Here is a 12,898-nt window from a genome sequence, read left to right on the forward strand (position 1 = left end):
ATCGGTCCCACAGAAATTATTCATCAGCGGAGTCAACCATTAGTCCCAGTCTCTACTCTACAATTTCTCACGTGGAGAATTTTGCAATGCAGTAAATTGACCTAAACATTTCTTCATCCTAGTAAATATGGGCAAAAAAACTAAAGTTGGAAAGCAAAGGAAGGATAAATTCTATCATCTCGCGAAGGAAACGGGTATATAATGTCGATCAAGTCCGAATGCGTGATTATTTGTGGAGACACTTCTCAGCTGTTCAATGTTTACCATGGCTGATTTTTTTCTGAAAATAAGTAATGTTTCTTTTAATCTTTGTTAATCATTTAGGTTACCGTTCACGATCAGCCTTTAAGTTGATTCAGTTGAACAGAAAATTTGGCTTCCTTCAGACCTCAAGGTGCCTGATCGATTTGTGTGCAGCTCCAGGAGGATGGTAATAACTTATAACTTTAACATGCTTCAACTTGACACTTGTATGTCGTGTATCTCTTTGTTTACAACATTAACAACGAAGAGTTTAGATAAAAGTCGGTTATTGACTCTAAATTTTTTCTATCAACTCATCATGATCAATAAGCACAGCCTTTCCTCTAAGATTCATTGTGTCGCTGGATCATTAGTTTACGAGATATTGAACGTACAAGATGTCTATCTGCTACTCTTTGACAATTTTTTTAAAGGCTTCAAGTTGCATCTAAGTTTATGCCAGTGTCAAGTATTATAGTCGGTGAGTTGTTACTGTTATAGAGTTGTAGTTGACAAACTCTCTTTGTAATGATTTGTCCCAAGTAACTCGAGGATGGTACCATGCGGGAACTAGTACTGATATATTTAAATGATATAAATAATTTCATAAATTTGTTCCACTATTGTATTATCGGTAACGTTAAATTACACATAAACAGGATTCTTCAATCTGAATGATAGCTGATATTATTTTCTCATCTCTGAACTTCCTGTCACTTAAAACCTTAGCATATTTAACACGAGATCAATGATATTGGAGGGTAGGTACTGTTAGAGTTCTCATCACCACCAGCTAGGAGGTGATGAGAGTAACAGTAAGACACTAATGTATAGAATAGACATTGATCCAAAATCCTGCAAATCTCTGTGGAATCAGTCCCTTATCACATCATGGAAGCCACTGCAATGACTTGGCTTTACATGTAACTGCACCCAAATTACCTAAGTCGTATTTATTAATTGCATGTTTTATCACTTTAGGTGTTGATTTGGTTCCTATCAAAGCAATTCATAATGTCATAACAATTCAAGAAGATATTACAACAGACAGATGTAGACAGGTGTGTGGCTTCATTCTCTTACAAAGGATTGTTGTTGAATTCAACAATTGAAAGATTATGATAAATTTTATCCACTTAAACATAATCAAACTTCCAGTTAAGATTTTTATCAAGCTTGTACTAAATCATTTACTCCTTCCCTGGACAGAATGCCTGCCCATCCCTCCCCTAGGTATTTCATCAAGTTTCCCTTACAGTTTTCTACCACTGATGACTTAGAAAGCTTTTGTTGTTTTTAAACCATACTCCTGGGCAAATTGATGCTTTTTTCACTCTTTTAAGTCATAATATAAACTATCAACAATTTCCAAATTGTCCAATTACTTATCGACAAGTTTTGGTCAGTGTTTGAGATATAAGGTCACCGTAATCCAGAAACGCCTATAAATTTAGCTTTTTTTGCTTGTAACTGAGAAATGAGTTCAATGAACCTTGCTATTTTATTCTTGAGGTACAATCAGCATATCACAGGTAATCTTTCCATTGAAAAAAAAATTGTGTAGTATAGGAGAAGAGCCACCTTCATTTTTCGATGATTTAAGGTGACTCTGAATGTTCAATACAGATCTCATAAGTATGTCTGTATGTCATAGTATATACTTTTCTATTCATCGAGTTCTTCTATGAATTAAAAGCTGATTAGCAAAGAGATTCACACTTGGAAAGCAGATTGTGTTTTGAATGATGGAGCTCCAAATGTTGGGTCAGCCTGGATTCAGGATGCATTCACGCAAGGTGAGATGAATACAAAATTATGTTATTTTGACCAGGAAAGAAAGCATGCAAAATTGTTAAGCCCACCATAGCATTGCAGTATGGATAATGTTGATAAAAATGCTAAATCATAAGATGTTCTATTTCCTTTTGTTTGAACAGCTCAGCTGACCCTCAGTGCATTGAAGCTAGCTTGTGACTTTTTACAGGAGGGAGGATGGTTTATAACCAAGGTAACTGTTGTAGTTCAACTTTATATCTCTAAATTTTTTTTAATTGGGCAGATCATGTACAATGACAATTATAACATGATAGTGATATTGATATTTAGCATAATCTTTCATGGTTTATCAAAACACCATCAGAAAGTAGAGAGAAATTGATGTTATTTCTGTTTGTTTTTGTAGTCATTTTTATTGACTAAACTAACCTCCAGATGGTGTTTGGATAGAACATCAGATCAAGATTAATCTTCATGTGGACATCAGGAGAAACAGACAGTCTTCTGTTGGTCTAAAAGACCAACACCAAAAATCTTTTGTTGATTTGACGTATCCTAAGGCTTAGTCTAAAAGCATCTCTTAAAGTCCCCTAATTATTTAGAGAACCTCTGAGTACCAACTGATTTGATGTGAGTGATAAATAATTTTGTTGATGTATATTTTAATCAAATTGTTTTTGTAGGTATTCAGATCCAAAGATTACCAGCCACTGTTATGGGTCTTCCAACAACTTTTTAAGAGAGTGCACTCAACTAAACCACAGGCATCGCGATCAGAGTCAGCTGAGATTTTTGTTGTATGCCAGGTATAATCTTCAATTTAAAAAAAAAAAAAGAGATGTCATGGTACTCTTGTCATTTATAGCAGAGCGAAAGGGAAAGAAAGTATTCTAACCCTTTCCCTTTCAATTCTCTGTAACCATGAAATCATGCAACACTTAATATAACTCATTTTGCGCCGAGGGACATGCCCTAGTGATAAATTATTATACTTTCCTTTACACATGCTACTGATAGTTTTAATAATTTTGAACTTTCTCATTTGTACCCATGTTTCTTAATTTTTAAGGGTTACATAGCTCCTGCCAAAATTGATCCAAAACTCTTGGATCCAAAACATATTTTCAAGGAGGTTGAACCTGAAGGCAAGAAGAAAGTCAGTATTTTACAAGTTGAGGTAAAGGTTGTTTCATTCTCTTTGAAAAAATTAGGAACACAGTTCACTTCTGTTGTTTTTTATTGTATCTTTCCCCTTCCTACTAGTTAAAGGTGGCTCTTAGTAAGTTTCTATATACAAAATGTTTTTTTATTGATGTATTTGTTATTTTTTTGTACATGAATTGATCTAAACTTATGACAGTTATTTTCATGAACGTGAATGAAAGTGATCCTCGCAGTAATGTACACTACTTAGGCAGTAGTGAAAATAAGGCCTGAAAAAAATTTCAGGCCTGTACGGGATTTGAACCCATGACCTCTGGCCTTATTTTCTAGAGCCTTATTTTTTAGAGCGCTGCACTGGTATCACATTTGACAGTTATTTTCAGTTGTAAATATTACCAATAATTATCTGTTTTTTAATGTAAGGATTTAAAACATGAATTTATATCATTGATAATTTTTCATTCATAAAAAATGTGGTGCTTATTCATTGTGGTAAAGTACAATCATGATAATAAAGTATTATCATTTATCTCACGATGTGGTCACTGATGATGTGAATCATAAAAATAAAAAAACCTGTTAGTAAATTGTAAGAAATGAGTTGACCTTATTGCCTGATGAAGACTAACAGTATGCAGTTGAAACGTCGTAATTCACATCATAAGTGACCACATGTGAGACAAGCGCTAATACTTTATCATTATTAATTTTTCATTGTTCTGATTTAGTGCTCCAAGCAGTTATTGTTGAAGCTTCCATGGGGAGTAATCAAACCACTTTCATTAGAATGTCACTTCAAATCTGTTTCAATTCTTGATTTTTAATTCTTGTACAGAAACAGAAAAAACGTGCTGAGGGATACGATGAAGGAGACTACACATTGTTCAGATCAGCCACAGTCTCTGACTTCCTGCAAGCAGAGCAGCCATTGGATATATTAAGTTTAGTAAATGAGGTTTGTTGAGAGCTTGATCTTTCTTTTAACCTTTAAATTTTATTCAGATAGTTAAGGAAAGAATTTGAAAGACATGTGCCTCTTTTCGCAGTGGAGTATAAATGGAGACCATCAAATTGTCAGAGAAACCTTACAAAATGAGCGGGGGGGGGGGTGATCTACACTAGAATAGCTTCCTATTTGGAGGGGGGGACTTTAACTGCAGCAATACTTCTAGCCTTTTGTGCTATCAATGGAAACTGGGATAAGCTCTGACAGTTTTGGACCAATAAGACTTCAGTACCCCCCCCCCCCTCTTATAAGGAACAACATTTAGAAATGTTTATCGATAAAAGGATCAATTAAGAATAGACAATGAAATTCAAAGTGAAAACTTTCTACTTTTAAGGTGATTTTCACCAGCAAGCTGATAAATACTATTTGTCAAGTTATATCTTTATCCTTACTTTTCTGATTTGATTCAGATTGTCTTTGATGACTTAAAATATTCAAAACATGTTTTGACTACTGAAGATGTCAAGGAAGCATTTAAAGATGTGAAAGTTCTTGGAAAGTCAGACATAAAGTGAGGATTCAAAATATTTTAAAGCTATAAGTACATGTATGTATGGATAAAAAATATCATCCTTTTATCTGCAAGACAGTCACATGCATGTACCAGGATGTCTTGATAGTTCACGCACCTGTAGTTTGGAAAATCTCTTCAAAACAGAAAAAGAAAAATTTGTCATTTTTCACTGTAAAACTTCTGAGCTCTACATATGTGTCTCTTAAAATCAACAGTTTACTTTTTACCTTGTTCTGCAAGAGTTTTATATCTTTCTAATGTAAATTGTTTCCTATGTATATGGTGAGTGTACATAGTATACAACTCCAAAATATTACACCTCTTGTTTGGAGTTCACCTTTTTTTAGAATACCAGTATTCAGCAGTTAACACTATGATTTGATGAATTATCTTGAAGGAATCTATTGAGTTGGCACAAAGCGTTACGGAAAGAGTTTTATGAAGAGCAGACTGAAGACACCAGGTATGGCAAGTTTTGACCCTCTCTCTGCTAAGATCCCCATATCAGTTGTCCACACTGTTCAAGATACCTGTCCATTTGTGGTAATTTCAGCTCCTAGAATTTAGTGTTATATCAAACGTTGGTTGAAGTTTCAAATACAGCATACATGTATTATCGACCATATTATTTCCTTTTATTATCAGGGGGCAAGGAGATGAGCAGAGTGGCCTTGAGGAAAATGAAGAGGTTAGCTCATTTTTTAATTTACTGACACACTGATATATAAATATTTGGTGGTTGGGAAATAATTTTTTAATTGGGGTGGAGAGGGTAGGAGAAATGATCTTATGTGTCCCAGGTGAACATTGTGGAGGAGGGGTAGAGAGGTTCAGTTACAACATGATTATACCTACAAGCAGTTTTATTATCATTTAAAATCATTTCTACCTGTGGCAGTGTGTGCACACAAACAACTTAATGCTGACCATGTCTTGTCATTTTTTCAACTGGGCCTCCCTGCTTCTTTTACCAGCAACTGTCCCTTAGTGAAATGTTTTTGTTATTCTTTTTTACATCAGTTGATTTGCTCAAAAAGATACAAAGTTTTGCTTCTGTTCAAGGGGGCCAATTCTTTATTGATTCTAAATTTTCCAACACTTGTTCACGTTTTCAGTTTGTATTCCATTCTCGTTTTGTTATTATGCCTGAAAGTGAAAAGTAGAATGATCAATATAAAAGCTTTCAGGAACGTTATTAATTTGTAATAAACTATTTTAGGAAATTATTGAAAAGACAATACAAGGATTAAAAGATGAAGAGATTGCAAACGTTAAAAGGTATTGTGCTGTTAACCTTTTATGCCGTAACATCAGTATCCACAATCTCCGTACTTATGTCTATACATTCCTTTGGTACTGACAGTGCAATGTACAACGAATCTACGTAAAATCACGTCATCATGAGTCGTCCACTCGGTGAATTTCCAACTTTGGGCCTAACTCCTAACATGACTTGTGATCGGTATCCGGTTAGATCGCTCCATGGTTAGATCGCTCCAAGTCAGATCGCTCCATACCGAAGTCAGATCGCTCCACTCGAAAGTTAGTTCGCTCCATCAAATAAGTTATTTCGCTCCATACATAAGTTACTTCGCTCCATGTAGAAACCTAATACACTAACTTACTTCTGATCTACTTCTGATGATGTGTATTGCGTCTTGCGATCGGTCGAACTACCGATGTTGGAACAAGTGTTTCAGTGTGTAATGAACGTAGAAAACTAATAACCTAACTTACTTCTGATCTTTGTAGTTTATAGTTGATGATGTTGCTTGCGATCAAGTTGCTGAAATATAAAGTGATCGACGATTCGTTCACTTGAACCCACCAAAGCGAATTACCAATGATGAAATAAGTGTTTCAGTGTGTAATAAATGATGAAATTTCCCTTATCCTTCTGTCTTTTATCAACCTTCCACGTTAGTTTTCTTCATGGAGCGAAGTAACTTATGTATGGAGCGAAGTAACTTATTTGATGGAGCGAACTAACTTTCGAGTGGAGCGATCTGACTTCGGTATGGAGCGATCTGACTTGGAGCGATCTAACCATGGAGCGATCTAACCGTAAACCCTTGTGATCTGATTCACATCCTTAAGTCTGGAAAATGAAAATGATACCTCGGATAGACTCTGGAAAAATGTGTATTAGCCTTGTAAATGATCAATCCTATATATTTTTGTTCCCAGGGAAAAGCGGAAAGTTCAGAAGCAGAGACAAAAGTTACAGGAAAAGATGAAGTTAAAAATGATTATACCAGGAGACACTAAAGGCATGGAGACGGACATGGAAATGTTTTCTCTAGCTAACATCAAGAGTAAACAGGTATTGGTTGAAATTATGTCAAAAGTTAGAGATATGTCACAATGTTAGGTTTCGATGTCTGCGCCCTTCAGTGGTAACGTCAAATTAGGAAGTATAAACATGGGAAGATATATCTGTAAGATATTACATGATCTTGCGGAGACACGAATTTTATCTTCGATTGCCAATGGTTAGTGTATCTTTCAAGAGTGAGCACACAAGAAGACTACTTCATATACAAACGATGTTGTTTTACCTATAAAAGACAGTGGATTTTATCCCAAAAACTTAGCTGTGCAGCAGTCGTCGAATACAATTTCTTTGATCCGTTTTAATGCCCTCCATCTTTTAACGTCGTTGTTCCTGTACTTAATTTTCACCCTTTTTCGAATTTCGTATCGAAGTTTGTTCTATTTAAACAAAAAGATTCTATATTTTTCAATTATATTATGAATTTCTTTGTTGCAGCATCTTGATAATGTGGATGATGCAGACATGAACGAAGCAGACAATGAAGATCACAGTGAAAGTGAACAGGAGTTAGAATCTGAATCGGATCACGATAGCGAAGATGATGAAGAGAAAAATGAAGATTCCAAAAACGAGGAGGGAGAATTAGAATTTGAAGAAGAAAATGGTGAAGCGGATGACAGCAATGCGAAGCAACAAAGGTTTATTTCCATAATTTTTTACAATTTTATTATTCTCAATTTGTAAGGACATTTAGATTGCTGTTGCCCTGCAGGTTTGTCGTTAAGAGCTTTTGCTTGAGTTTCTTCTTGAAGCTGAAACCTAAAAGGAAATCGAGTAGTCTCCTTGAATGGTGGTAAGTTAATTTCATGGTAGAAGTGACTTGAACTGTGTTTTCTTTAGGGACAAGAACCCACTCTTGGTAGAGTTGGAACCTGAAGTTCCTCTTACGATCAAGGCAAACAAGTGGTTTGAAAAGGTACAAAAAAGTCATATTTGATCTTTCTGAATAAGGTTACCAATAGTCCTGGTCCCCTCTTGTTACAAATATAGGGTGAGATGAGACACTTCGCTCGTGTTCGGACTTGAATCCTAAGTAAACTTTACTGAATACCTGTTTGATGTGGCAGGATGCGTTCAAAGGTTTGGAAGACGATGCCGACGAAGACCTGGAGATTTCCCAGATGGCGGAACTGTATAAGAAGCAAGGAGGAACTATCTTGGGTAGGTGTTACCACAATCAATTATACAACCAATAACGAAATAGTAGAGTTTCTCCCAGCTCTTAAACATGATATCTTCTGCGCGCACAGTTAAGATGATGTCTTTAACTTTCGAAGGTAGCAATATCGTTGTAGTTATAGCCACCGTGTATGTTAACACATTGTCTGTGCTTTTTACGAAGGTTTTTTTTTTACGTAAGCTTTGAAACTTTTTAAAGCAGGAAAAAATGAGTTGCTTTTATGTGTATGTTCATTCAACTGGCGTAAAGGTTGACAATTAAGTGTCGAAATGTATTTTTATCCTAGAAAAAAATTCTGAATCAGATTTGGGTGAGCAGCAGCAAGGGACCAAAAGAGGGATCGACGAAAAACCTAAACAAGCGAAAAAAAAGCGATTGAGTGATAAGGAAGATAGCGACAGCGAAGAAAGTGAGAGCAGCACAGACAGCGAGGAGGATAACGCACCTGCCAAAACGACACTGGATAACGAGGGCAAGAAAGTCAGTTCTAAAGGAAATGACTTTGAGGTTGTGCCAGTAGAGGATAACAGTAAGTTGGATAATTTTTTAAGTGTTGTAAAATCTTTAGAGCGGTCACAAAGGTGTTGACGTCTTTTGGTATACATTCTCATGTGACATTTACCCAGCACAACTCAGTGGAATTGTCGACGCATTGGAGTCGCGCACCATGCGAAGTAGCTGCGATCTATCTATTGCGGAATTTATTGCTGGCATCAAGCCGCGTTGTACGGCGATTTGTGATGCAGCCCCAAGAAAACGTTACTTTTGAATAGTAGTTTGGCAAAAGAACAAGTAACTGAGATTACTTGTAACACTTCCTGGACGGAATTAGTAGGATTACCCTCTCTCCCCCCCCCCTCCCAACCCTTAGTATTACGTCAGGCTTCCTTGATAGTTTACTGATACCCTTTTATACCCCGGATGGGGAGAGACACTTGGGAAGAACACAACCCAATGACATGGTTAAGGCTCGAACCCAGACCTCTCAGCCCAGAGTCCATCCTACTTACAACTAGTCCACCGTTCTGACGGTGAATGGTATTTGTTTTACTCAATAGGTGAATATTTGAAGAAGCTCACCCCAGAAGCTCTAGCACTGGGACATAAGATGGCTTTTTCGCGAAAAAATAAAAGGGACATCATTGATTCAGGATATCATAGGTGAGAACGACCAGAAGACACTTCCAACTTTTGGTCATATTCACTCGTTATTCCTAACAATCCTTTGTACCTTCGTAAGGTGGGCCTTCAATGACGATAACCTTCCCTCTTGGTTCGTGGAAGATGAAACGAAGCACTACCAGCGGCAAATACCGGTCACCAAGGAAATCGTGGAGGAATACAGAGCAAAAATGAAAGAAATAAATTCAAGGTCTGTTAAAAAGATCGCTGAAGCAAAAGCCAGGAAAAAACGAAAGGTATGAATATATTGACATACATATTACTTGTTTATGTAGTGTAGAAGCAGCTCACATCCATTTCGCAGGACATGTTAAAAGGTGTACTTTCTTCCTAAGAGTTTCGCTTCTTCAGGGCATAGAAATAGTTCAAATTAAAGGTTATCCAATCGTCTGAGATGGAATACGGTGCGGCCAGCTCTACACCCCTGTCTGTGAAGTGTAGGTTTTAGCCCTAATCGTGTTACGAACTGTGTTGTGGTCTTGAGGAAGGCAGTGCATTTTCACATTCTCTTTCTCTCTACCCGGAAGTGTGACTGAGTACCAGCTGGCAGGCTATTGTGTGGCATCCCAATTGGCATCACGTGTAGGGGTCGGTATTAGTAATGCAGTACATTTTTTCGTCCTAAGGTTTGAAACTGAGATAAGCTCTTTCGTTGGGAGCAACTAGACTCACATGCCAAAAAATTTTATTTTAACGGCATCTGGAAACCTAAAGTAAGCAGAAAACTTTTGGGCGAATGTAAATGACGTAGAATTCTCAGTTATATATCTCTGCTTAGGATTCAGGGTTCTCGGCTCGTACAACTTAGCTGTAGTGAAGCTGTAAGAGTTTCTCGAGTGGTTTTTCATTCTCTCTTTTAATCATTTCTTTTCAGGAAATGAAACGACTCGAAAAAGCCCGTCAAAAAGCAGAAGCTATTTGTGATACCGTCGATGTGTCCGAAAAAGAAAAAATGAATCAGATTAGAAGGTAGGCGTGGAATTTAATGCTCAGAAGTTTTAAGGCTTTAGCGGCGAAGACAAGCGGTTGTATCGCTGGCTATAATAAGTTTTGTTACTTGATATTTGCAGTTTGTACAAAAAAGCTGTTGGAAGTAAACGGAAAGAAGTGAAGTATGTTGTCGCCAAGAAAAGCCAAGGTAAAGCATATATTTTATATTAAATTAAACTGCCACAATCGTCTGCCCTTCTTCTATCGCCCTGACGACGGGCTAACGCTCGAAACGTCAGCTTTTTTACCCTTTACGGTGGCTAATTTACGTTTTCAACTCAGTTGTTAACACTAAATTACCTGCTATACTCTCCCACCGACGCAGCACCACAGTTTCTTTAGAAACTTACCCCTTTATTCATGCTACAATAAAATGTAAGCAACCTCTTTTGGTACAAACGTCGAACAGGCGTGCAGAATTTTAGGAAATCAGAAACTTAAAACCATCTTAATGCAAGGGAAAATGGACTGCAATCCATTCAAGTCGTCAGTCGGTCTGCGCCGTACGGGTGCTCCTATTGGCCCAGTCCTGTTGCGTGGGCGTGCTTGTTTATCCAATCACAATACATTGCTTTGGGATATGATATCCGTGAAGACCCCCAAAAAACGAGGCCATAAGTCGCTGTTATTCATGTTATTACTACGATTCACACTGAAATCCAGTCCACCTTCTTTTTGCGGAAGCTAGTTTGCATTAAATTGTCAACGTTTCGAAAAGTGAATTGTCGTTGCTACCAATCTTGTTGTTATTCCACGTATTTTGTGGATTGGAATGTTTTACTTTGTTAAAAATCGCTTTGTTGCTTCTTCCTTAAAAGTTATGCCCTCTTTTTTTCAGCCGCCAAGAGAATGAAGAGACCTGCTGGAGTTAAAGGTCCTTACAAAATCGTAGACCAGCGAATGAAGAAAGACTTACGAAGCCAAAGAGCTAACGAAAAGAGAAACAAAAAGAGTGGAAAGAGAAGGAGATGACACCCTTAGGAGCACAAAAGAAATTGGTTGTGTTGCAGAAATTGTCACGATCGAGTACAGACAATTCACGTTCGAACGATTATGGAACGCGTGAAGGAAACCAGGACTTATGCTCATAGAAGTTTCCTTGACCTTAATATTCAAGGGATAAGTGTTCTAGTTCGTTTTTCAGCACGAACATTTTCTTAGCTTCCCCTGTTTGCTTGTAAAGCTCTTGTCGCAGATTTGAAACTTTATTTTCAAGCAAATACAACCTTCTCTCAGCAGCTTCAGCTCGTATAGTACTCTCTTTGATTTTCTCACCCAGCGCGTGTGCTTGAACAATACGATCTTTTTCTTCTTCGTAAAATCTCTCGCGCTTTACACGCAGTCGTTCCAAAAGATTCTTTTTTGCAACAAGCTTGCTTTCCAAATCGCTGCATTTCCTCTGCGCTCTCATTTCGATGAAATTTGCTGTTTTAATCTCCCGGTTATAGTGTTTAGCTTGTGTCTTGAGGTCGCTTGCTTTGTTTTCAAGTTCGTTAGCTTTCGCTCGTGTTTTTTTCAACAAAACTTCCAGCGAAAAATTTTTTTGAGTGTTGCGCGTCTCCAGGTCTTTGAGCTTATTGATAACCATGGTATTTGTGTAGAGTAATTCGTCCACTTGTTTCAGTTTCGAATGGTTAGCCTCCAGATCTTCGTACGTCTTCTTCAACTTTTCTTTTTTAATTGCAAGCTTTCGGCGTTTATATGTGGCGTCTTCCCATAACATTTCACATCTCCGTTGTTTTATCCCCAAAGCTTTCGTCGCCCTTCGAATTTTCTCTTCTGCAACCTCGATTTTATTTCTTAAGTCTAGAATGCACGATTTCAACTGCTGAATTTTCTCTCCCATGATTTTAAGCAGACACCTCCAATTTACTCACCTTTTCTACGAATTCTAAATGAAGCATGGCACATTCGCTGTAAATATAACAAAACAATTATCCCATAAACTCTAACCGAACCATTAATAAGGGTTTAAAACAAATACTTTGGGAACCAATAGATGGTTTTTAGGGTCTGTAATTCACCTGTCTGCATACGATCTATTGAATCCGCTAAACACAACACACTATTATCGCAGCGCATCCGCATTATGATTGAAATATTACATCTCCGTACTGTATCATTCAAGTTAAAGAAACCTAGTGATGAAAATTCACTACATCGTCCAATGAAATAATTAATTGGTCTGTCACCAATCAATCAGTTTAAAGAATTTCCTTTTCGCTCACAACAAAACATGATCTTGTCAGTAGTAGGGCAGGTGTTGTAATTAATGTGAATAAACTTAAACGAAAACAGATTCTTTTTTTTAACGAGGAAGCTATTTTCTTGAATTCGATAACGATGCGGGAAGTACTTTCGGGAATTTTTCTCTTTGCCAAGAAACTTAGTATACATAAACAAAGGGCTCGGAATTATTTCCTTATTACAGTTATTTCATTTCTTTCATAAGCAGTTCTGTGACATAAATTTTCAAAGGAATAGTGTAATGTAGCTGTAAAGAAC

General features: G+C 37.0%; 2 protein-coding genes across 2 annotated transcripts; one reads left to right on the forward strand and one right to left on the reverse strand.

The window, feature by feature from the left end:
- The first annotated feature begins 60 nt into the window (after positions 1-60).
- LOC131790558 (pre-rRNA 2'-O-ribose RNA methyltransferase FTSJ3) lies at positions 61-11,637 on the forward strand. Its single transcript, XM_059107770.2, has 23 exons — positions 61-194; positions 325-430; positions 678-724; positions 1,225-1,304; positions 1,940-2,039; positions 2,181-2,251; positions 2,703-2,825; positions 3,089-3,196; positions 4,019-4,138; positions 4,603-4,703; positions 5,104-5,169; positions 5,352-5,394; positions 5,926-5,984; positions 6,894-7,029; positions 7,477-7,679; positions 7,882-7,957; positions 8,109-8,202; positions 8,508-8,750; positions 9,280-9,382; positions 9,462-9,639; positions 10,278-10,372; positions 10,474-10,541; positions 11,232-11,637. The coding sequence occupies exons 1-23, from the start codon at positions 128-130 to the stop codon at positions 11,363-11,365; spliced, it is 2,421 nt and encodes an 806-aa protein (XP_058963753.2). The 5' UTR covers positions 61-127; the 3' UTR covers positions 11,366-11,637.
- LOC131790559 (tropomyosin alpha-1 chain-like) lies at positions 11,499-12,397 on the reverse strand. The gene has a single exon (XM_059107771.2). The coding sequence runs from the start codon at positions 12,237-12,239 to the stop codon at positions 11,499-11,501; it is 741 nt and encodes a 246-aa protein (XP_058963754.2). The 5' UTR covers positions 12,240-12,397.
- Positions 12,398-12,898: the final 501 nt, after the last annotated feature.

This window comes from Pocillopora verrucosa, chromosome 2, assembly GCF_036669915.1.
Source record: "Pocillopora verrucosa isolate sample1 chromosome 2, ASM3666991v2, whole genome shotgun sequence".
Classification (NCBI taxonomy): Eukaryota; Metazoa; Cnidaria; class Anthozoa; order Scleractinia; family Pocilloporidae; genus Pocillopora; species Pocillopora verrucosa.

Bases quoted from the DNA above. Each gene is read 5' to 3' on its own strand.
- LOC131790558 (XM_059107770.2), top strand. From the start codon at position 128: ATGGGCAAAAAAACTAAAGTTGGAAAGCAAAGGAAGGATAAATTCTAT. The intron at 195-324 runs GTATATAATGTC...TTAATCATTTAG, and splicing joins TCATCTCGCGAAGGAAACGG to GTTACCGTTCACGATCAGCC. The intron at 2,252-2,702 runs GTAACTGTTGTA...TTGTTTTTGTAG, and splicing joins GAGGATGGTTTATAACCAAG to GTATTCAGATCCAAAGATTA.
- LOC131790559 (XM_059107771.2), bottom strand. From the start codon at position 12,239: ATGGGAGAGAAAATTCAGCAGTTGAAATCGTGCATTCTAGACTTAAGA.